At 34.6% G+C, this 24,344-nt stretch overlaps 5 protein-coding genes across 8 annotated transcripts; 3 read left to right on the forward strand and 2 right to left on the reverse strand.

Moving 5' to 3' along the window:
* Positions 1-157: 157 nt before the first annotated feature.
* On the reverse strand, positions 158-17,884 carry LOC103853098 (transcription factor bHLH27). Of its 2 annotated transcripts, none has more exons than XM_009130018.2 (5): positions 8,639-17,884; positions 8,378-8,543; positions 7,737-8,021; positions 7,487-7,657; positions 158-369 (listed from the first exon to the last, which is right to left on the reverse strand). In XM_009130018.2, the coding sequence occupies exons 1-5, from the start codon at positions 8,716-8,718 to the stop codon at positions 280-282; spliced, it is 792 nt and encodes a 263-aa protein (XP_009128266.1). In that variant the 5' UTR covers positions 8,719-17,884; the 3' UTR covers positions 158-279. The 2 variants fall into 2 exon arrangements, with proteins under 2 accessions (XP_009128266.1, XP_009128255.1); XM_009130007.2 differs by having other exon boundaries at positions 8,378-8,555; positions 8,639-17,883.
* On the forward strand, positions 364-4,053 carry LOC117125709. Of its 2 annotated transcripts, XM_033278656.1 has the most exons (3): positions 364-3,364; positions 3,462-3,578; positions 3,667-4,053. In XM_033278656.1, the coding sequence occupies exons 1-3, from the start codon at positions 3,176-3,178 to the stop codon at positions 3,718-3,720; spliced, it is 360 nt and encodes a 119-aa protein (XP_033134547.1). In that variant the 5' UTR covers positions 364-3,175; the 3' UTR covers positions 3,721-4,053. The 2 variants fall into 2 exon arrangements, with proteins under 2 accessions (XP_033134547.1, XP_033134536.1); XM_033278645.1 differs by having other exon boundaries at positions 3,462-4,053.
* On the forward strand, positions 4,881-7,376 carry LOC117127868 (putative nuclease HARBI1). The gene has a single exon (XM_033278677.1). The coding sequence runs from the start codon at positions 5,732-5,734 to the stop codon at positions 6,923-6,925; it is 1,194 nt and encodes a 397-aa protein (XP_033134568.1). The 5' UTR covers positions 4,881-5,731; the 3' UTR covers positions 6,926-7,376.
* Positions 17,776-18,342, reverse strand: LOC117132415. The gene has a single exon (XM_033286397.1). The coding sequence runs from the start codon at positions 18,340-18,342 to the stop codon at positions 17,776-17,778; it is 567 nt and encodes a 188-aa protein (XP_033142288.1).
* An 827-nt stretch (positions 18,343-19,169) lies between these two features.
* LOC103853107 (protein SMAX1-LIKE 4) lies at positions 19,170-24,199 on the forward strand. 2 transcript variants are annotated; one of them, XM_009130028.3, is made up of 3 exons: positions 19,170-22,298; positions 22,387-22,576; positions 22,671-24,199. In XM_009130028.3, the coding sequence occupies exons 1-3, from the start codon at positions 21,022-21,024 to the stop codon at positions 24,132-24,134; spliced, it is 2,931 nt and encodes a 976-aa protein (XP_009128276.2). In that variant the 5' UTR covers positions 19,170-21,021; the 3' UTR covers positions 24,135-24,199. The 2 variants fall into 2 exon arrangements, with proteins under 2 accessions (XP_009128276.2, XP_009128283.2); XM_009130035.3 differs by having other exon boundaries at positions 22,677-24,199.
* The last annotated feature ends 145 nt before the right edge of the window (positions 24,200-24,344 follow it).

Genomic DNA, 24,344 nt, shown 5'->3' on the forward strand with positions numbered 1-24,344 from the left:
GACTCCTTAACATGCCTACTGTCACTTCTTATGAGCTACTCAACATCTGTTTGCATGACTTCACAGATCAAATGGAAACATTTTGTAAACGTCTTTATGTAGTACTTACAATATAAGCACCATCTGTGTAAGTCCTTAGTTTTGACTGCTAACGAAGTTAAATAATACCCATCAGGTGTTTTGAAGCTCAAATAAACCCTTGCAATAGTACCATCTTACAACAGAACATCTTCATAAAGATTGCATAAAAAGAACTGGTTTTTGGTACAATGAAACAAATTAGAAGTTGGTAAAACTATTTGGATCATTATAAGCTGCAATTGCCGTTTGTATCTTTGTCTCTACTGTACTCTTCTCTTCTTCATTCGCCTGCAAATTCAGCACAGAAAATATTCTACATGTAAGTTGGCTCCTTGAATTAATTTCAAATCTGTTGTACATACTACAAGCATGGGTGTAGACAACATAAAGGAGGGTAAATAATTGTTTTGATATGATTTGAAAACGACAGATAAAGAGAGGTTGTCAAAATGAAATGATCCACTTTTTAAGAAAAGATTGATTGGAGTAAACATCTTACCAACTACTCTCCATCTCTCACTGTATTTTTAGCGTCTGATTATATTATGTTAAGAATCTAAAATGCTATAAAGGTGGGTGAAAACAACACAAGATATCATATTGTATTCATTTGTTAGACGAGATAATAATAATATTAGTAACTGTAATGTGGGTAAAACTCACGTTCAAAACGGGAAAGCGAGAAAGAACGCATGAGATTATAAATAGCCACGTTTTACAACTCCTGCAATACATTTTAGCTAACGACGCATTATGCTACACGAGGGGCTAAGATTTCACACAGATTTAATCAAATTATTCTAATTTTTAATGACATTTAACTTTTGAGAGAATCTAATCCCTCCACAAAAGTCAAGGTGAAATTCAAAAAACAAATGATGGGCTCGAAGCCATCTCAATAATTGGAGCTTTATATCAATACTATTAAAAGGGAAAGAGTCCTAAAAAATCTACTTAAAACAAATCATAGTTGGACCATTTCATTTAACTAGAATTTCTATTATTTCTCATACTACTAACTTAATTATTCTTCATTAAAAGCAAATTAGTCATAAAAAAATGGTACTAACCTAATTATCTACTTATACGTTCATACGCATTATTCCATCATAAATATTTTGAGCTAATATTAAATAATGTCCATCCTATATTTATATAGTATATGGTTACTTGTGATTTATTTAATAGATAATACCTTTGAAAACTATAAACAAAATATAATATCCATTGTAAAAAATACATTTTTACAGAGATGAACCATTATTTTATACTAACCTTATTAACTAAACTGATTTCATTAACCATGTTATATATATGAACACTTCAACATTATCATTCACAAACTAAACGATGTTTGTCACAACTTAATATTTCAAGTTGGTTGTATTATTTTAATACCAAACCAGCTCCTACAAACATTCATAGATATGATTATGGTCTACATAAAACCGGTTCAATCTTTCCATATGCTATCTTTTCAGAAAATGACTATTTATCTTCGGTTCTGTTAGATATTTAGTCTAACCAATTATAAATCGGTTAGTGATAACTTCTAAAACTTTGAAAACACTTTGTTATTTATTAACACTATATCGATACTTTAAAACATGTTAGCAGTAGAATTGTGTTTTAGAACAAAATCTACTTATTTTAAAACATAATATTATTTTGAAAATAGTTTTGATACTATGTGTTATATTAAACATAGTTATATATATTTGAAATAAATAATTATATACATAAATTATACTTTTGGTTAACTAAATTATTTATCAACCAAATAAAATATTCGGGTAATTCAAGTTTTCGTGTTATCCGGTTTATAAATAGTATTTTTAGGATATGTGGTTATTTAAAAATTGAATGTAATTAATATTTTTAAATAGATAATTTTTATTTAAAAGTTCAGGTACTCATTTGGTTCTCGGTTCGGTTTCAATTTTTCGGTCATAGATTTATGATTTGCTATATTATTTATGCAATTCAATTCAATTTTGGTTTTTCAGTTTGGTACGGTTTGGTCCGTGGTTTTGGATAAATATGCTCAAATTTATACACTATCTTATATAGAAATTCGTTTACAATATATTTAATTACAAAAACAAACCCGCGTTTTCCAAACGCGGGTCAAAATCTAGTAATTGATTATGATGTCCAGATTATATAATTTTTATTTACTTAGAATGAATTAAGGTCTATTGAATGGAGACATGTGGGAACAAAAGTAGTAATTAAATGGGTCCTTATAAAGGTTAACCCTTTTGAATTTGATAGTGATTTCCACAGAAAAACAGTTTAGAATATATCAAGAATTTCTCTTTCCACTATTGTGAAATGAATAAGAACCAATGTTTGTTAGCCAAAAAAAAAGAACAACCCACTCTGCTAGAGTATTAGAGCATGTACAACGCGGGTTGTTAGTCAATCCTTAAGTGTAATCCTTAGCTTTTTGTGATTAAATAAACAATAAAAATATCGATTAAGCTAAGGATGAATCCTAAATTAAGGATTAAAAGGACGGAATCCGTAATGCGCTGGCGTTACGTGAGTGGCTGGAGTCACATTTGTTTTTGGTGGGGTGAGTGAAAAAAAAACGCGAAGAAATTCATTTGTTCGACCCAAGGAAAAAAAAAACCAGAGGCGTGACGGAGGCGAAAGAGGGGCGAATCGTGATCGTCGTTGTCGAAGGTAAATCCGGCTTCTCTGTCTGTTAATTTTTCTTCTGGGCTTGATGCATGTTCATTTCATCGGTTGAAAGGGTTCGATTGTGGGGTTTAAATAGAATTAGGGTTTGAAATTGGATTGGGGATTTCAATCGAATTAGGGTTTTTGTCTGGGTTTGTAATTTTCTTATTTTCGAGGCGATGATTTGTTGTTATTGACGCGATTCCAGGTTCTGGATTGAGTAAATGGGATTGGGGATTTTATTCGAATTAGGGTTTTCTTCTGCGTTTGCTAATTTGTTCTTTTAGATAGGATTGTTTGTTGTTCTCGTCGGGAATGAAATCGAAATAGGGTTTTGTTCTGGATTGAAACCGTATAATGGTTTTCTTGTCGGTTTGAGGCTGGATTTGTTTTCGTTGCAGGTACAGAAATGGAGGAAGAACTTCGAGATATGAAAGCACACAAAGCGTACATCAGCATGGTTGATTTCGTTGCAGAAGCGCAACAGGGCATTCCCAAACTGTGCCCCTGTGGCTCAATCACGAAGGAAACCGTTGATGAAGAGGACACTTACGACTACCTCCCTGGGAAAAGATACTTCATCTGCAAAGACTTCGAGGTGTGAACTTTTATTTCTATCTCATTTATTTATATGCGATTCTTGTTCTTCCTTATTTGTTTGTTGTTTGACCAATTTCCACTATTTTGTTTGGCAGAATGACGGACTTCATTTCAGGCAACCATGGGTTACGGGTGTGACAGAAGAGGTTGAGAGGCTGAAACTACGGGTTCACGAGCATGAGAAGCTTCTCAGAGAGTGTGAGGCACTTAAGGTGAGATTCAATTGTCAGTTTCATAATAAAGTTAGTTGTTTGTACTACATTTCTAAACCATTGTTTGGTTTACCTGTTCTCTGTACAGGCACAGGTTGCAATGCTGGTAAAGCGGGTGACAGAACTTGAGTTACTGCACTAAGGTTAGTCTAACTGAACTTTATTAGTTACTATATAACTCGCTAGTTACTAGTTTTAGTTGTTTGAATATAAACGGATAGGACAGGCACCTGTTTAGTTTGAAATCTGTACACTTTGCGTTAATGAACTTGTAGAGTGTGTAGTTATAAATGCTTAGCTTAACGACCATTAAATTTTCTATAGCTGTTGTGATAGGACAGTTTTCTACTTGTATTGAATGTAGAATCCCTTATTTAATCTTACTAGTTTCTAGTAGAGAATCACACAGTTTTATTCATACTCTTTACAAACTCCTAAATGGAAAGCTCCTCTAGTTTTGTTAACCTGTTAACGAGTCAAGGGCAGTTGACCTTGACTCATTAGAAACTCCGGCGTTTAGTACCCAATCTCCGCAAGAGGCAAGTGTGAAAGAAAGGAGAAAGTGGACTGTCAAGGACGATTTAGTCCTCATTGGGGCTTGGCTCAACACCAGCAAAGATTCAATTGTCAGTAACGAACAGAAAGGCGCTGCCTTCTGGAAGAGGATTGTAGAGTATTACAACTCCAGTCCTCTCCTCGTTGGGATGGTGCCTAGAGAACTAGGGCAATGCAAGCAAAGATGGGCCAGGATCAATGATCTGGTCTGTAAGTTTGCTGGCTGCTACGACACGGCCTTGAGGGAACAGAGAAGCGGGCAAAACGACAATGACGTGATGAAGGCTGCGTTGGATATCTTCAACAGTGACCACAACATGAAGTTCAACTTAGAACATGCGTGGAGGGAGCTTAGGCACGATGTGAAATGGTGTTCTACGTATATGGAGAAGGACAAGGATAAGCGCAAGGCAACTCCAGTGCCAGAGCCAGAAGAAAGACCGGTGGGGGTTAAGGCTGCTAAGGCTGCGGGTAAGAGGCACAAAACTGGAAAAGATGAAGAGTTAAGCAAGCTAGAAGGACTTATGGAGCTGAAAAAGCAAATCTCAAAGCAAAGTTTGCTAGAGAGTTTGCTAACCAAACCAGAGCCACTCAATGAGATGGAATTGGCTCTGAAAACGAAACTGTTGTCTGAATTGTTGTCATGAGTGATGGTTTGTTAGTGGTAGTTATGTTTGCATTACAATGTTTGCGTTTTTTCTACTTTACTTACTCATCTCAAATGCTTTGTTTCAGGTGAAGTACAAGACATGTGCCACATGAAGACAAATGATGCTGTTTCAGTCACGGGTGTTTCTTTTTTCCTTGCGCATGTGAACCAATTCAGAGGTTCACGGGTTGTATGTTTAGCTGCGGCTTTCTATTGTTTTTTTATAACCATGTCACGGGTTCTATGTAACTTTTCGTGCCTTTATAAGGCAGTGTGTAATGTTTCATTTCTTGTACTCTAAACTTGAACCACTCCATGTATCAAACGTACGTTTAAGAATTCTCAACATTGTCTTTCGCTTGATAAAGTCTTAAGTATTCACATATCAAGGCTACAAGGTAATAAGTCTTCTCAACATTGTCTTTCGCTTAATTAAACTCTCCAATCTAATAATATTTTATGCCTAAACTTTGAATGAATTCCAAAAGTGATGTTTACTCCTATTTGCATAAAATTATATTTATGGTTTTTAAGTTTAAATGCTAAACTTTCTGGATTATATTGCCAAATTTAGATTGAAATTTCAAGTTCGATCATTAACATATAAGACCGTATACATACTTGAAAATCAGTAGGTTCCCTTGTTTTAGTCAAAGACCGAGTTTCTCTATATCATCATGAGCTCACTCGCATACCCGTTTTTGTAGTCTAAAATGAAGGAACTGAAATAATTTAACTTTTTGCGAAAACTTTCCCACTTTTTCTTTGGGGATCTATTTATGAGTCTCTGTATTTTGATCTTTCGAATCCTTTATAAATGAAACATAGTACATTATAAATGCGGCTTTAGATTATGTTCATCAAATCATGTTATTATTTCCTCATAATTATAGACATGATCTTCAATATTTTGATTATAATTTTTTTTTTAAACGAAATATAGCCAAATATGGGAGATGAAGTGGATCGCAGATTAAATGCGGCTTTAGATGAAGCTGTCGATGAATATTTGGAAGATACATACAACGACATCGTAAAGAAGCAAAAAAAGAAAGAGAGAAAACGTGCATATGTCGAAAGAAACCGCGAAGAGGGCCATACCCGTCTATGGAATGACTACTTCAGTGAAAATCCAACATTTCCGCCTCATTTATTCAGACGCCGTTTCCGCATGAACAAGGACGTTTTCATGCGTATTGTCGATCGTCTCTCAGAAAATTATCCTTTCTTCCAACAAAGAAGAGATGCTGTCGGAAGATTAGGTCTATCTCCACTACAAAAGTGTACGGCAGCTCTTCGTATGCTTGCTTATGGCTGTGCGGCTGACGCCGTTGACGAATACCTCAGACTTGGTGAAAGCACGGCACTTTCATGTTTAACGAATTTCACAGAAGGGGTAATTGATTTATTTGGAGAAGAGTATATGCGAAGACCCACTCCAGAGGATCTTCAACGACTGCTCGATATTGGAGAGATTCGCGGCTTCCCGGGAATGATAGGAAGCATCGATTGTATGCATTGGGAGTGGAAAAATTGCCCAACCGCTTGGAAAGGACAGTACACCCGTGGATCAGGAAAGCCAACAATTGTCTTGGAAGCTGTAGCTTCCCAAGATCTTTGGATTTGGCACGCTTTTTTTGGTCCTCCAGGTACCTTAAACGATATTAACGTCCTCGATCGATCTCCTGTTTTTGATGACATTTTACAAGGTCGAGCTCCAAGGGTACAATACCTGGTAAACGGACACCAATATGGTTTGCCTTACTACCTCACAGACGGCATATATCCAAGATGGTCAACATTTATCCAATCTATCTCAAACCCTCAAAGTCCTGAAGCACAGTTATTTGCTAAAGTTCAGGAGTCCACCCGAAAAGATGTGGAGCGTGCTTTCGGAGTATTGCAAGCTCGATTTGCAATAGTTAAAAACCCGGCTATTTTGTGGGACAAGACCCAAATAGGAATGGTTATGCGAACATGTATCATACTGCACAATATGATAGTGGAAAATGAACGCAATGGATACAGCGGGTGTGATATATCAGAGTTTGAAGAAGGAGAATCGAGTAGAAGTTCAGAGGTGGATATGTCATATACTCGCAGGCCTTCAAATCTCCGAACTATGCTTGAAATACGTACTTAAGTTCGTGACCCACATACGCATGAACAATTGAAATTTGATTTGATCCAAAATATTTGGAACAAGTTTGGTAATGATGAAAATGTTTAATTGTTGTATGTTTCTATTTTCTCTTTCAATAAATAAAAATTTTAAATTTTTTTTTAAAAAAATTTATTAATAATTTTCTAAGGATTCCTTAACGGTAACACCATTGAAGCAATATTTGTGATTAGAGTCCTTGACTATTCATAAAAAAAAAAATAATAATAATAATAAACTAATGTTAAGGACTCCAATGGTGGGTAACACCATTGGAGGTGCTCTTATAGTCATATGTTTTTTATTCACATGATTGATTGATTGATGTCCACCTAAGAGGTTTGTTTACGTGCCGTTAAGTGACAAACAAAGTCATTTTTAATGTATTCCGTTTTAGAGTTTAACTTTGACCAATGACTAATGTTACAATGCATCTGTGCTAGTTAACAACACATAAATGTTGTAATTTCACCAAATCATATAAAAAATATAGACTATTTAAGGAGACAAAAGTTGTAAGAAAAAAAGAGAGAGAGGTGAAACCTGGAGGAAGAGAGTGGTAGAGAGACGAGATGAGAAGGAAGAGAAGTTAGTAGTGAGAATGTTGAGATTCAAAGACTCCAACAATTTACAAAGCTGCAACATTGTCTCTCTCTTCTTGCTACATGTTATGCATACCACCACTGTCTTCTCTCCCATACATGTCACCGTCATCTTTTCATTTTTATAAAATTTGGAATTTTACTTTTACTATTTTGAAACCTTTAAACAAAAAACATGTGATAGTACTTACTTCGAGAACTTCGATGAGGGAGTGATTATGCACTCTAGTGATTGATGATCCAAAAGTATTGTAATCCATCTGCCTGGACTTCTTTGATCTCATGGCATTAATGCCGGAGAGATCTTGCTGCTGATTTCCCGGGAAATTATTGATGCAATCGTAATCTCTTGTAGGGTTATCTAGCAACATTGATCGTGATTCGAGCTCTCTGATCTCTGCTTCCAGTTTCTTCTCTTGGTCAATAAGGTCTTGCAGATAGTTTATTGAATCTCTGATGATAGATGCCTTGTCCAACTATATATATAATACAAACATGTAACAATTAAGTAAAGTTCTAATAATTCATTACGTGATAGATCACTTCTACACTATTAGGGTAATTTGGGGACCAAAATATATATTAGTTTGGCTTGACATGGTTACTTTTGCCATTCTTTTTAATGGTTGGTTGGATTTGGTTAAACTATATTGAATATATCTTATATTTTTTATTTCCTTGAAAGAAAAGAATTTAGTTATTTAATTTCTATTGACCCAGAAAATCTTTGCTGGTGACGAAATTTTATTTTATTGAATTATTTGGGTATAAAAAAAAGGGACAGTTGATTAAATTAATTAAGAGAAACCATTAGTGGAAGTACTAATCACACCTTGCTTATATTGGGAACGACAGATCGGAGAGCAAAGAGTCTCTGGTTAAGCTTTTCCCGTCTCTTCCTCTCAGAGGCAACGTTCTTTGAAGTCACCGGCGACGTTGCTGCTCCGTCCGGCGAACTTGACTCGCCGGAACCCGAAAAAGCTTCTTCTAGCGGCCAGCTAAATTTATAACTTAAAACAACTTCATTAATCAATGACCACTAAAAACAAAAGAAAAAACAGAAAAGAGGTACTTAGACAGATTCTAAAAGTACCTGTCAAATTCGAGTTCTTGATTTTGGAAAAACATTGTGGTTTCCCAATAATTCTTGTACTCATGGTCAAGATCTTCCATTTTCGGACACACACACACAAACTAAAACGATGCTTTCTTGAAATGGAAGGTTTTGTTTTTTCTTTCTTTTGATTGAGTGTACTGTCTCCAAACTAGTGTGGGCCGAGGATTTTATAGACAAAAGAGTCTGACAGAGAGAGAAGGTACAGTTTTAGGCACGTGTGTGTGATGTAGGATCTTAAGAGCATCCGCAATGGGAATCCTTAAGGGGAAGTCCTTAGAAAAATAATAATTAAATAATCGGTAGATCTTACCAAAAGCTAAGGATTCAATCCTTAAAATTCCTAAATAAGGACTCTTTCTTAGTGAATCCTTGCACTATTTGCGGGTTCCGACGACATGTGGCGACCCGCAATTAGTTGATATTTATTTTTTTTATTTAAAAAAAAATAAATAAATAATAATATTTAAAAAATCAAAATACACTTTTTCTAAGGATTCCCCTTAGAGTAACACCATTGCGGGTGCTCTAATCTCCTGAAATAACATACGTTCTTGACCGTTCGATTCAATAGATCTTAAATTCGGTTTCCTTTCTTTTTTCTTTTTTTTTAATAATCAATTCGGTTCCTTTCGACCAATATAAAAATAGAAAAACCTTTCACTCACACAATACGCATTAGTCATATGTGTTTGTAGTACAACTATAGTAGCAGTACAATTCCTAGCACACTTCACTACTAAATGATTGAACATATTAGCTCCATCTACAATAGATTTGCTAACAACCTATAGCATAAAAGGAAAGCAGATAGGTTATTTCAAATTACCAATACAGGTAGACATCATGTTAATGTGTCTGTAATAATTATGGCAAATAATTGGGATGATTGTCAACTTTTTCGCTAAATTTTACTTTAATTATATTCTAACTGGACCCAGAAGACTCTTTATTAGTCTTTACTGTCCTTTGAATTGAATGCAGGACATATCATGTTTACTTCTGTTCTGTGTGAACATATATATATTGTCATGGAATAATCAGAAGTACCTTTAACAAAGGTAAAGGTATAACCATAGACTTATCCAGCAATCAAAAATGTAACTGTGAACACGATATAATGTAGGAATAATCCAAAATCAAAGGTATATAAGAAGCAAATATCATAGAAAGCAAAGATGTCAGATGATAATTAATTCTTCTAATTGCGTATGCAGTTTTTTTTCTAGTGAATTGTAAGGATATTTTTCATAGTCTAGTTAATTTTAAAATATCAAAATCACATGACCGTAAGGAATTGGGTGGTAGATTTATCTTTTTTTTTTTGACAAAGGGCTTTCAATTTAAATTAAAACAAACGTTTACAAGATAAGACTGCATAATCTTATAGTGGGAAAAAGCTTACATGAAACACAATTCATGATACGAACAAGCTCATACCTAAGAAAACACCTAGGCCGGAACTAGCAAAGCTAAAAAAAGAACTGTAAAAGAAATAGCTAACGAAAAGAACCACGACCACGGCGGCCATGTTTACCTCTCCCATGCACAGTCTTCCATTCTAAATCTTGGTATTTGATAGGAGGTTTGGTCTCTCTCCCACTCCTTGTCAAGCTGAAAGAACTTATTTGCTCCATTTCAGCTTCATCCACAACTCCTAACACAGTGAAACAAGAAGGACTCTCGAATGCACCAGCTTGTGGTGTTGTGGTCAAAGGATCAACAACTAAAGGTTTTTGGACAATATTGTTGATAATGTTTGATGGAGAAGACTTCATAAAGTTTGTTGAAGTGGGAGCAGATTGAGAATCTACTAATGGGGATAAAGTGTTGGACAGATTTGTCAAAGCTGTGGTATTCTCTTGTTGAGGCTGTGAAGTAAGAGAGTAAGTTATGCACCTTGCAGGTGATGTGTCTTGGCATTCCATAGAGATATCAGTAGAAAAAATAAGCAGTGGGGGAACAATCTCTGAACCTGATGGCAAGTGTGGATTTATTTCAGTGCTAGAGACAACATGAGTTACTTGAGACAAAGGCGCTTCAGAAGTTGGAGTAGAGGTCAAGCATGTGCCATTAGCCATTGAATTCTTTGAGAGAAAGCTTCGGTTGAGGGATCCTTCTCTCTTTGCTTTAATATGGGATCAATGTCCACAATAGGAATCACATCTTTGCTGCCATCTTTGGTTGACATCAGGTTTGTATCGTGTAGAGGCTTAGAAGTTAGAAGACATCTCTTAGCTTTATGACCCAAGTTTCCACATCTTTCACACATAGATGGAATCCATGTGTAATCAACATTAACCAGAAATATACTTCCCTGATTATCATCAAGGGCAATAAGTTTTGGAAAATCCTTATCTAGTTCCAAATACACGTACATGTCCACACTCAACCCGTTTATTTGCAGCCCCACGAGGAAAATGTTTAAATCGTTTTAGACTGTTAGAGTTGACACGGTCGATCAGGTGGAGCCGTAATTTGAGTTATTATTTTATAATATTTAAAGTTCTTAAGTGTGAATTGAACTCTAAATAATTATATTGTTAAAAACACAAATTCGGCATATTCAAAATTCCGAAACGACACATCGGATAGAAAATACTGAAAATACGTGTATAGTATAATACACACGCTAAATTTTTGTATGATCATGGCTTCCCGCAGCATCTGGCAACAGTGCGATCTCTAAAGATCTTCCGAGGTTCGCATGCCCAGTCTGTGTGATTTAGAGGGAACGTACAGAAAATATCGCCAAGAAGTATCTCTTCCATCAAGGAAAACATTGGTAAACTCTGTCGTTAAGAACAAAAGCTTATTCAAGAAAAAAAAGAAGACAAAGAAAAAGAACAAAAAGCTTAAGTCTACAACAACTTGGATCAAAAATGGTTTTCGATTATATAGTCTTACGTAACTGTTTGCCTTTGATTAGTTGGGAATCGGTGTACTAATTCCGTTTTATTACTAACGAGGGGTTGACCTAGTGATTTCGTGGAAGTCAGGCTTCTTAGATTCCATTTCCATTAGGAGAGAATTAAGCAGCCGGTTCTTGTCTTAGTTTCCAGAATTAATCGAACCTTTACTATCCGGATGACCCGGATCATAAAAAAAAATCCTTCTTATTCTCCCTAACCATTGTATCTCATGCCGGGCCTCTTTCTTTATCTCTCTTCTTGTTGTATTAGTTCTTGTTTGTTTTTCTCTAAACCTATTATTTAACTAAATCAAAAGCACATTTAATAAATAAAGAGATTATGGGACCTAGAGAGATTAGTGGTTTGACCCAAAAATGAAAGAGATTGCTGGTGAAAGGTATGAACATTTTTTGGTGTTTAGTTCCTTGCGATTGTATCTTAAACATTATTAAGCCGTGGTTTGGGTGGCCCAACATGATCTTGGCGATCAATGATAATTATTAATAAAATTAGTTGTATGTTGATACCACGTGTATGGAGGATTACATATGCACGACTTGATATGGTTTTGTTTATGAATTCAGTAAAACTTCTTGATATTCGATGATGTTTATGTGCACCAGTCAATTTAGTTTTGAGGGATAAAATATTGGCTAGTATAAAATATTAGGCTAAAAGCCAGTTTAGTATGGCTTTTATCTTTGGAAGATTCATAAATCTGGATGACACCTTGCAAATATATGATATCAATTATATTCGGTCTAATCATTCCCGGTTTGTCGGAAACACTGGAATAGTTATTTTTACTTAATAAAATGTATATTGAACATATTCCACCTCTAACATATTTCGATTCCAATAAATGAGAATGATTTCTAGAAGAACGTATCTATGTGGAGCTAAAATCAGCCATACTCTAATACTATATTTTAATACAATTGCAGCTCATATTTTGGAAACAAAAAAAAAAATCAAAATCTAATAGTTTTAGTAGAAGAAACAAACGAGTAACCAAACTTATTCTCGGTTCAATCTAACAGTAAGATTCCTACACTGTAGGTATAGATTTCGGTTAAACCAACTTTGACGATCTAAATTTAGCCCTTCACAATGAAAAATATGACGAGAGGAAGAGAGGAGCAAGCAATTATTGGTAACACGTAATATTAACGTTGATTTGTAATATGTATTACAATTTGATGTAATATTTTACAGTAAAAATTATGTAATAAAAACTATAGATTTATGTAATATGTTTGCAATAAAAATACGAGTTACTATTTTCATTAAAATAACTGATGGACAACATTTTTGATGTATAAATTGCAATATAATTTTTTGGTTAATAAAAGATAAATAATAAGTTTATGTATTACAATTTGATGTAATATTTTACAGTAAAAATTATGTAATAAAAACTATAGATTTATGTAATATGTTTGCAATATAAATACGAGTTACTATTTTCATTAAAATAACTGATGGACAATATTTTTGATGTATAAATTACAATATAAGCTTTTGCGACGCAGTTTCGTCAACTCAGATATTGTTCATGTTTCTAGGATGGAAAACATAAGGGCGGATAGCTTGGCACGTAGTGCTCGGAAACAACCGTCTTTCGTCGTGCACATGGACGCAGAATTACCACATTGGTTTACAGTGTCCACATGAGTCTGTAAATGTCTGCTGTCAAAAAAAAAGATAAATAATAAGTAGTTATTGGAAATAAATAATAATTAAACAATTATTATTACTAAAGTATGCAATTTTAATAATTGATAAATAGGCTTTATGATGTTTTATATTAAAAATTGATAACTATTATAATTAATATCAATAATAAAGTAACTTACACAATAATTAAAAACTCCAATTTTAAACTAAAATTAATAGTAAAAATAATTTTTATTCCAATCATATGTACAATTTCATTTTGTATGTTGAATTATTAAATACATATTTATATTCTTGATATATATATTCAAAGATAAGTCATACAAGTATGTTTTACAGTTTTTAAGAAAAAGATTTTTTGGGGTAAATCAAATCATCTTTTTTTTTCTTAACAATAATTGACTAAGAAAATTAGATTTTATATAGAACTGGTAAAAATAATAACTAATTACTATCATTTTAATATTAAAATATATTACATAGTAATTTTGTTATATCATATTTAAGTTAATTATCTATTTATTATGGTTAGTAGTGATGTGCCATAAAATAACCTCATTGTTAATTAATAAATATATAATTATCTTACTCATCTGCTCTGCCGTCACCATCTAGTAACATTATCATGAAACTTACTTTTGTTTTCGTTTCTTTCCTTTTTTTTTGTTTTTAAGAAATCATTAAATGCTAACTCAACCTTAAAACATGAGATTTTTCTTGATGTTGAGTTAACTTTTGAGTTAGCCATTTTATAAAAGGAGTAACTCAAATTATACTTCAACCATAACACATATTAAATCAATCTTAAAATCAAAATTTTCAAATTAATGGATGATTGGTAACATTTTTGAGTTATAACCATAAATCAAACTAAATCATTTCTAACTCATGTCACTAATCAAAGCCATAATGTTTTACACTTCGTCTCAAAATCTGCAAGAAACATATTGGGCCTAAGTAGGCTTGTCGTAGGCAGCACTATGTATATATTTTGAGTTCAGCCCGGACAGAAATTAATTATGGGGTTTACCCCGTTTCATTTTTCAAGTTTCCAGTGTTGAGTGTGTGTTAAAGAAAATTTGTGTAAATAAATGATAATTTTCAGTTTTTTTTTTCCGTGTAGCATTTACGCTTACAACCTAGAATACATCAAAATGGTTAATCAAGCGCACACAAAAGATGAAATGTTAAGTCACTTGAAACTCTTTTGATATAGATAGACATATATAATAATAAACAATGAAAATGTCCCAATTATCTTTCTTAAAAGAAAAATGGGTGGCTTTTAAAAACTTGTTGAAATAAATATACATGAGTATCATGGAGGAATTGGATACAGCCATGCTTAATGTTCAGAACGAGACATAATATTCTATACCATTATTTGGAAGTCTAGAAATGACTTGCACTAAAACAATTGATAAAATGTAGTATACAAGTTTTTGCATGTACTAACTACCTATATATGTTTCAGGTTTATGTTCGGACTCATCTGAAAAGTTTAAACATGTCAATGGAGGCTGTTAGAACACTGGTTAGAGCAGAAGCGAAGACTTATACAGTTTATGTTGTCGCTCCATTAGTTTCTCGCGTAAGAGCTAAGAAAAAAGTGTTTTATTTTGTAAAGCGAGTTTCTTTGCGTACAGGGGATATAGGCATATAGGGAAAAAGCCAATTTCTTATATTTTGTATATTTAAAGATAAGAATGGAAAAGCTGGAGAAATACCATCTCAAATCAACTTGTATCATCCATGGCAATCAAGTCATTTACTTGTACACCTTGGAGTAAATAAAAATGATATTTTCTTTCCTAATGTTATAATTGTTTTTCTGATGATTTAAAATAACGTTTTTCTGATTGACAGTATAAAATAAATTTATTTGTCTGTTAGAATTACTTATTTGTCTTGTGATGGAAGTAAAGAAACATTCGTTCAACTGTACCCAGCAAAAGACAAATTCAAAAGAGCGTGACAGTAAAATTTGTTAAAAAGAAAGAGCTTAATTATTCCTCTTTGACCGATCCCGTCGTCAATGATTTGTTCCGTTTTCGTTTTCCCTTTTTTTCATTTTGTATGTATACACATGATATTAAATTAGGCAGGACTTTCTACTTACTACCTAGTAACCAAATTATCACTTATAATTTTTTTAATTAAATATTAGGCGTTGCTACAATTTTATACACAAAAAAAAAACAAATTATGCCAACTTTGTTCAAACAAATTCGACAAGAAACCAAGTTGTACTTATGAAAAATGTAGACCTCCTCAAAAATTGAATTATCTCTTTCACTGTGAGCATATCCTTCGGATATAACATGTATAACCTTTTTTTTTGAGAAAAAAACATGTATAACCTTTAAACGTTACTAATACACACACACACATATATATATATAAAGTTAATGTTCCCAACAAAACAAAAGTAAAGATACGTATATGAGCTTTATTTTGGGATACGACGTTAGATGACCAAAAGAATTCTGTTAAACGAAATTATTTTCTTTTAGAGTTTTTAAAATAATGAAAAATATCAATAAAAGATGTAAAAGGTTAAAAATGCTTTTTGACTGCTATAGTTGAACATTATACTGCATTTCGTAATATCGTATAGCCACTTTATTCCCATTTTCATTTTCTTAAAAAAGTAGATAGTTAATAACATGAATACATAAGGAAATAAAAGAAACACTCTCCAATAACTAAATTAAGCTTTCGATAGATCAATCATTTAGTCTATATAATTAAGTAATTAACGAACAGAAATACAGTACTGTCAAACAATATAAATACTCTTAACTGTTATAGATCAATAATGTTACTGAAGCGTAAAATCATAAGTAAAATTATCTAATTACTAGTATTAATTTAAATAACTAAATTTGCTAATTTGCCTATTTGTGTGTGAGTTTATTTGATTTTTTTTTTAAATCTAGTGTTTAGTAAAGTTGGATAGTAGTTTATGAAAGCCAAGTTACAAAAAAAAAAGTTGGATAGTAGAAAACCATTTACATCAAAAGTTTAAGTTTTTATCAGAAATGTATTCTACATTTTGATTTGGTAAATGGCTGTAAAGTGAATAAAATGTTCTGAAGGAATAAACATTAACTATCATGCTTCTTTATCCAATCTAGTCAAGCTAATTTTCTTTATCCGTATACAATAGCCGTAGTAAAGTTGTGAAAATATAATGATGCATTATGTTTTTCTTACTTTTTTTGTTCGACTTTAAAACCGATTTCTTTTATCTAACCTGGAGGTAATGATTTTGTGAAAGAAAGATAATCGATCTGATAAAAGTAACCCAAGCTGCACCCTTTATACCATTGGAAGATTTACTTTCTTTTGAAAAAACTTTAAATTCACATAAAAAGAAGATTTATAAAGGAGAAAAAAAAGAAAAAACAATAAAGAGAAATATTCTCGTTGGGATCAGAGAAACTAAGAGATCGGAGAAAGAGTGTGGCAGCAATGATCAGTTAATACGTCATCGTTTTATGCATGCAGTATATAGTTATGCAATATGAAGCAAAGCGACAAAGCGAAAGTACTTGCTAAACTTGTTATATATGCATAAGTATTTTCTTTTTGATTTTTTAAATTTTTTTTTGCTTTTTTTTTGTTATTTTTTCCTCTTGAGTTGTAACTTTAATCACATTCTCTTAGATTTCAGTAGCAAAAGCTCTTGACACCTTCCTTCTTTATTCTTTTACTTGCTTTATTTTATATTTTTAAATTTAACTATGGTTGTTTCTTTTGTGCCTTTGGCCCCGACTTGTCTCTCTAATAACCGTTCCTTAATTTTCCAAGAAAATAACATTATCTTGGTAGTAATGTATGTAGTTTGGAATCGGTATGTTTATATACAGAATCGGTTATTGAGCCCTGGTTCAAATGATGATTTACCATTGTTGATCGTTCTGCAGAGAAAACTAACTATGTGCAAATGAGCAACTAATCTGCAAGACACTAGTACGCTGAAAATTTAGCTTGTATAGTATGTTGCAACTTCGAAAAATAAACATTTTTCTTCTTAAATTTGCATAATTGGACTTGGACATGGACTTTGACATATTGTTAAACCATTTTATTATAGAGATGATTCTACGCTAAATAAACATTCAACATGTAAATTTTGCACGCAATGAGATTAGAGTCTATAATTATACACTATTTTAATTTGCTCCATAAATTTTAGTTTTTGGGTTTTTAATAATCTAAATATGCCACAGAATTTTTTCACTGAAATTGTCTCTGTCCACCTTAAGAGAGCTGTTGGCTTCCAACAAACTTTTTCTTTATAGTTAGGTTTCAGCCAAATCTTCTACTAACATTTAGTTCATCGACCATATGCACTTTTAAGGCATTTAATATTTTTTTTTTTTTGATAAGGATGTGAATTTCATTTATCAAATGAGATAGATTGTAACTAGTACAAGATGTGAAAAGAGAAGCAGTCCCAAGCCAAAAAAAGATAAAAACAGGGGAAAGCTTAGTTTATACTCTAGAAGCTGTGATGATCCATTATTCATGCATCAACCAGGTTCCCATTAGGTGTCTAAAGTTTCTGCGGTTCTTCCTTGCCAATATTGCATTCCTGATCAGTCTATCAATCTCTTTGAAACAAACTTGCGGCGGTGTTGACGGTCCGTTGTGGAGGCGTTGATTCCTTTCGCGCCACAACCTGTAGATCACTGCTTGGACTGTTAATTTGCGAAGGGTAGAGGGACAGTGGTTGACTCTCAGACTCGTCCAAGAGAGAAGAGCCTCCCAAGTGTGAAAGAGTACCGGTCTGTATCCCAACCTCTTAAGCGCCAGCTTCCAAAGCTGCTCAGCATATGTGCACCTAAGAAAAATGTGATCTCTTGTTTCGTGGTAGTGGTTGCAGACACAACAGCATGTATCAATTTGGAGACCCCAAGATGCTAGACGAGATCTTGTTGGTAGTCTGTCCAGCTGTGCTACCCACATCATGAAAGCATGGCTCGGAATGTGGCCTTTGAACCAGACCTTATCTGCCCAATCTTGCTTCTGACCTCGCGGCCGTAGGAACTCCCAAGTGTGCTTTGCAGAATAAGAGTCCAATGCCATGTCATTCACTGTCCAAGAGTACGAGTCAGGAATAGTGGAGAGCGAGGGGAGGGTCATTGAGCATAACATGATTTGGAACGCTTCTGCTGCTGAGGATCTAGCTGGTCGCAGCAACCATCCATCTTCAGAACAAGCCCCTGCCACTGTAGAATCTAGCCGTATCCCCGTTTGGAAAGGGCCAGACGGTCCAAAATGTTTGATTAAAGGACCCATCTCGGACCAATGGTCATACCAGAAGCTAGCCTTACCGCCATTCCCAAGGTAATATTGCTATGACGATCGTGATAAATGTTTTAAGGTAAACAATCGAGTCTGCAATTATATGTCAGAACCTAGTAAGAAGAAGCAACCATGTGCTTATTGTTTTAGCTCATGTACATGTACTGAGTACAGAGTATTGAAATACTTTGAACATGATTAGATCATTTGGTACGAGCTACAGCTTTTGCATGGGAGAAGACATAATGATTATGAAATACGTATACATGTTGTATAAAAATAATTAAGTAATGATAAAAAGATGGTAATAATTCGAGTACCATGCATGATCAAAAGTTGTGGTAACTTAACTGCTTCACACATAACATGCAATGCTTTTTTTTCATTCTGACACTGATCGCGAGACAGCGAGGACCACCAATCTTGGATTATCGATCGTATCGTATGACTTGAGTAATATTTAAGAGAAATAGCAAGTTGGTATAAGAAATTTTCGCAAATCCACCAGTTAGACGAGGCATTAGCTAGGGCGAAACTTAAGATCAAATCTATGACTGGAAGAGTTCAAATATATACTATATAGTATGTATAGAATTCCAAATTTAGGTTAGGGTATTACTGGTACCTGGAAAATAGCAAACTAATATATGCTGCAAAATTATCACGCTTTAGTTTTATACTCATAATCGCAATTAATATCCCGTTACTATGTATTTATGAGATGATATATACACATACACCTAAAATTCTCGAGTAATTTCACAACATTTGTCGTGACTCGTGGTGACATAACATTACTTGTGATGTCGTGATACAATCATATAATGTGCTGCCAAAGAAAACAAACTGATAATACGGTTTTGAGAAAAATAAAAAATTAAGGTTTTTATGTTTATTATATTATGTACTAAAATACATGACATATAGTAAATATGAAAACTATAAAATATAGTTTACTCGAATTTATAATTTATTATCATTTTACTCAAATGACATATATTAGGTTAAATGTTAAATAAACATACCCACATATGTATATCTATATATATATATATATATATATATTGTGTGCTTAGAGAGAGAAAGAGAGAAGATAGTGCTTTACAAATTGAAAGATAGGAGACAGATTGTTGCTTTTTATGGGAGCTTGAGGAATGAAATTCTGTCTCTCTTCAAAAATCATCCTCAAAGACAGTGACACCACCTCAATTTCTGTATAATATGTTTTTGTTTATATGCATTAATATATTGCAAATTTACTTTCACTTCTCTTTATCATTATCTTTTGCTTTTCTTTGTGGTTACGCTCTTTGAGTTTTCTAGTTTTAGGAATATCAAGCCTTGGGAAAAACTAAGGAAAAAAAGACTAAAGGATGGCTTTTTTTTCATATGATACTATTCCGCACATAAAGAAAGGTCAATTAACCTTTTAACATATTATCTTGTGGTTTAATCTTGTTGGATAGCTCATACTGTATTCTCATAATTAATTTGAGCATTTGAAAATTTTGATTGCTGTCTTTCTCAAATTAAAACTTTGTGATGCATGACTAGCTCTTCAAATATATTATCAATTTTTTTTTACTTTTAATCAAGAGAACCCATAAAATAACTTAAAAGTTTTGAAAAGAACATGGACGGACCAAAGGTTCTGGAAGGCAGACTTCCTCATTACGAAGAAAGCACCATTTGTGTTTCTAAAACTTCACTATAGTCACAACTGCATATAGATCGCTCGAACACATAACTTGAAATATAACTTTTTAAGTCTCCTTCAAATTTATATGTGGACCAAGACAAGCGCAAATCTAGAAACAGAGACAAGAAAGCACAAGTGAACGACAGATGAGTGGACTGCGATGATATAAAAAAGATAATCTAAAGAATTTGTTTTATGATAAACCCAAACTAATTTTATATGAAAAATAGAAATAAACAACTTATTTGAATAATGCCCTAAATTATGTAATATTAAAATGTTATTTGTATGTATAAAAAGTATAACAACACTTAAAAAAACTTCAATTGTACGAACGGTGTTATCAAGCCGGCCCTCAACATTCATATGTAATATAAAGATGATAATTAGTATATATAGTTCAATACATTGTTAACTTGAACCTGTGGAGGGAAACGAAGCTTGAAGGAAGTGGGAAATTCAAAAAAAGCTTCAGAAAGCTGTTTTGTTATTCAAAAGACGAAAGCAAAAGGAGGATACAATTTATTATATAAAAAAATACAAGAATATGATATTTAATTAATAAAAATTGAAAGAAAAAAACAACATCAAAAGTATGAAACCAACCAACAATATAAAACCATAGCTTGCTCCCCCCTCATCTATTCGATACTTTTCTCATACTAAACTATATCTTTATCACACTAAGTTTTCTTCCTCTTCCTTTACGCTTAAAAAAAACTTCAAAGTCTAAACATTTTTTGTTTGTGAGTGGTTTTGTGATGCGTACAGGAGCTTATACCGTGCACCAGACGCTAACACCAGAGGCTGCTTCAGTTCTGAAGCAATCTCTAACCTTAGCAAGAAGAAGAGGCCATTCTCAGGTCACACCTCTTCACGTCGCTTCGACGCTTTTAACTTCCACAAGATCGAATCTTTTTCGAAGGGCATGTCTCAAATCTCATCCTCTCACGTCCCTCGGTCGCCAAATAGCTCACCCTTCTCTCCATTGCCGAGCTCTCGAGCTCTGTTTCAACGTTTCCCTCAACAGGCTTCCCACGAACCCAAACCCTCTGTTTCAGACTCAGCCGTCTCTCTCAAACGCCTTGGTCGCAGCTCTGAAGAGAGCACAGGCTCACCAGAGGAGAGGTTGTGTCGAACAGCAGCAGCAGAGCCAGCAAAACCAGCCGTTCTTGGCGGTTAAAGTCGAGCTGGAGCAGCTCGTTGTCTCGATTCTTGATGATCCTAGTGTAAGCAGAGTGATGAGAGAAGCTGGACTCTCTAGCGTGTCCGTGAAGAGTAACATAGAAGATGACTCCTCTGTTTACTATGGCTCTTCTTCCTCCGTTGGTGTATTCTCTTCTCCTTGCTCTCCTACTTCTAGTGATAACAATCAGGGAGGAGGGACTTTAAACCCTAACCCTAGTAAGTTCTTGCACTCTCATTTGAACAATCATCACTTTCACTTCCCTAAAGGAAAGAACTCTACTCAAGATCAAGACGCAAACCCGGTCATTGAAGTGCTTCTAGGGAAGAAGAACAGCAAGAAGAGGAACACAGTCATAGTCGGAGACTCTCTGTCTCTAACAGAAGGAATAGTTTCAAAACTCATGTCTAGAGTTGAGAGAGGAGAAGTTCCAGATGATTTAAAGCAAACCCACTTCACCAAGTTTCAGTTTTCTCAAGTTGGGTTGAGTTACATGAAGAAGGAGGATATAGAGGGACAAGTCAGAGAGCTGAAGAGGAAGATTGATTCTTACACTTCTTGGGGTGGCAAAGGTGTGATTGTTTGTCTTGGTGATCTGAACTGGGCAGTGTGGAGCGGTCCTAAGAGCGCGTCTTCATCGCATTACAGCGCGGCGGATCATCTAGTGGAGGAGATAGGGAGGTTGGTTTTTGAATGTAGCAACTCAAGAGCTAAAGTTTGGCTATTGGGGACAGCTTCTTACCAAACGTACATGAAGTGTCAGATGAAGCAGCCTCCACTTGATGTTCAATGGGCTCTTCAAGCTGTTTCAGTTCCTTCAGGAGGACTCTCACTAGCCCTCCATGCTTCCAGGTTGGTCACTTCTTCTTCTTATTCTTTTCTGATCATTAATCAATAAGTTAGATACTTGCGGTTAATATTAAGCTTCTTGATGTTTCAGTGGTAACCAAGTAACGGAGATGAAGCCTTTTAGAGTTAACGAAGAAGAAGAGGAAGAAGATAAACTCAGTTTTTGCGGAGAATGTGCTTGTAACTATGAGAAAGAAGCAAAAGATTTTATATTAGCTCAACATAAACTCTTACCTCCGTGGCTGCAACCTCATGGTGATGCTAACAACATTAACAAAAAGGTACAATGCATGTTTGTTTGTAAATGAATGATGTTTCATTGTTATTGATGTGTGTTTAGGTTGCTAAACCGGGTTTTCCTTTTGTCGGTTTAAGTTCCAGGATGAATTGAGTGGGGTAAGGAAGAAATGGAACCGGTTCTGTCAAGCTCTTCACCACAAGAAACAGAGCAGCTCTGTTTTACAGGATGCCTTTGTGGACTCACGTGCATCTAGTTCTGTGGCTAAGTTCAGACGACAAAACTCGTGTACTATCGAGTTTAGTTTCGGGAGTAATCATCAAGAAGGTCTAAAGAAGAATCTAACCGATGAACTGAGTTTGGATGGGTTCAAGATTAGCAATGATGAAGGTGTGGAGACCAAGATTACTCTTGCACTTGGTCATTCTCCGTTTCCATCTGATGTAGAGAACTCAGATGAAGAAGAAGAAGAGACAGAGAGGGAGATTACAATGAGACAATTATCAGAGAAGCTTCACGAGAACATTCCATGGCAAAGTCGAGTTCTTCCTTCAGTGGTTGAAGCCATTGAAGAATCTGTAAAGAGGAGAGATGTTTGGATGCTTCTTTCGGGGAACGACGTGACTGCGAAAAGAAGACTGGCTCTTACAGTCACAACTTCTCTTTTCGGATCAGTCAATAACATGATGAAGATTAATCTGAGAACATCCAAGGCAAGTGAAGCGTGCGAGGAGCTGGAGAAGGCGTTGAAGGACCGAGAAAAGGTTGTTGTTTTGATAGAGAGAGTTGATTTAGCCGATGCCCGGTTCGAGAAGCTCCTCGCTGATCGATTCGAGGCTGGAGATTTGGATGTTTCTCAAGGAAAGAAGAGACCAATGATCTTTCTTTTGACGAGAGAAGATGATGAATGTGTGGAGCACGAACATGTTGTCATACCAATGATGTTGAAGTGTAAGAAAACGAGTTCTAGTTTGGTTAGCCACAAGAGGAAAGCAGAATCTGATGCTACGCTGACGATGATTAAGACGAAGAGTCCAAGAATCCAAGAGGAGGAGGAGGATGTGGCTTGCAACACAAGCAACATCAAGAATGAGTTCTCAAGGCAGCTGAGTTTGGGATCAAATGCTATAGACCTCAACTTAAGAGTTGATGTCGAAGAAGAAGAAGAAGCTAAACCGGTCACTCAAATCTCAAGCGGATTTCAAGAACGTCTTCTTGATTTGATCAAGAACCCGTTTGATTTCACAGTTTTGTCAAACGAAGATATAACTAAGATTTTCATGGAGAAGTTCGAAGAGTCTTGCGAGAAGATCCTCAGGAAACGGGACGAGAGATTCAGGTTCACCGTCGACGCTGAATTGATCGAGAAGTTATACAAAGGGTGTGGGTTTTGTGCTAACAGTTTGTTCGAAGAGTGGGTAAAAGAGGTTTTTCAAACGGGCTTAGTAACGGTCAAAAACGGCGGGAAAGAGGGCATTAGTGTAATTAACCTATGTTTGGGAGGTATAGATATGATTGACCAAGGGGAGAAGGTATACGAGGAGGAAGGTTTCATGGGCACTTGTCTACCCAGTAGAATCCATGTTTTCTTTGATGGTTAGCTTTGGCTTTAACTACTGTTTTCAGTTTCTATTTATGATCATATATATTACATATCTTGCTATTATAATCATATCAATTATGATCTCAAGAAAAGTTGAACTTGACCGCATTGTTCTTTGTGTAAACATATAAGTTGGCCCGCTTCATGATAAAATGTGCTTTTAACATGGCTTTTTTTTTCTTCAAATAGCGTTACTTTTTTCATTCCA

Source organism: Brassica rapa, chromosome A01 (assembly GCF_000309985.2).
Source record: "Brassica rapa cultivar Chiifu-401-42 chromosome A01, CAAS_Brap_v3.01, whole genome shotgun sequence".
Lineage (NCBI taxonomy): Eukaryota > Viridiplantae > Streptophyta > Magnoliopsida > Brassicales > Brassicaceae > Brassica > Brassica rapa.

Bases quoted from the DNA above. Each gene is read 5' to 3' on its own strand.
- LOC117125709 (XM_033278645.1), top strand. From the start codon at position 3,176: ATGGAGGAAGAACTTCGAGATATGAAAGCACACAAAGCGTACATCAGC. The intron at 3,365-3,461 runs GTGTGAACTTTT...TTTGTTTGGCAG, and splicing joins TCATCTGCAAAGACTTCGAG to AATGACGGACTTCATTTCAG.
- LOC117127868 (XM_033278677.1), top strand. From the start codon at position 5,732: ATGGGAGATGAAGTGGATCGCAGATTAAATGCGGCTTTAGATGAAGCT.
- LOC117132415 (XM_033286397.1), bottom strand. From the start codon at position 18,342: ATGGCATTGGACTCTTATTCTGCAAAGCACACTTGGGAGTTCCTACGG.
- LOC103853107 (XM_009130028.3), top strand. From the start codon at position 21,022: ATGCGTACAGGAGCTTATACCGTGCACCAGACGCTAACACCAGAGGCT. The intron at 22,299-22,386 runs GTTGGTCACTTC...TTGATGTTTCAG, and splicing joins CTAGCCCTCCATGCTTCCAG to TGGTAACCAAGTAACGGAGA. The intron at 22,577-22,670 runs GTACAATGCATG...TGTCGGTTTAAG, and splicing joins CTAACAACATTAACAAAAAG to TTCCAGGATGAATTGAGTGG.
- LOC103853098 (XM_009130007.2), bottom strand. From the start codon at position 8,718: ATGGAAGATCTTGACCATGAGTACAAGAATTATTGGGAAACCACAATG. The intron at 8,556-8,638 runs GTACTTTTAGAA...AGTTGTTTTAAG, and splicing joins CAAGAACTCGAATTTGACAG to TTATAAATTTAGCTGGCCGC. The intron at 7,658-7,736 runs GTAAGTACTATC...AAAAATGAAAAG, and splicing joins CCCTCATCGAAGTTCTCGAA to ATGACGGTGACATGTATGGG.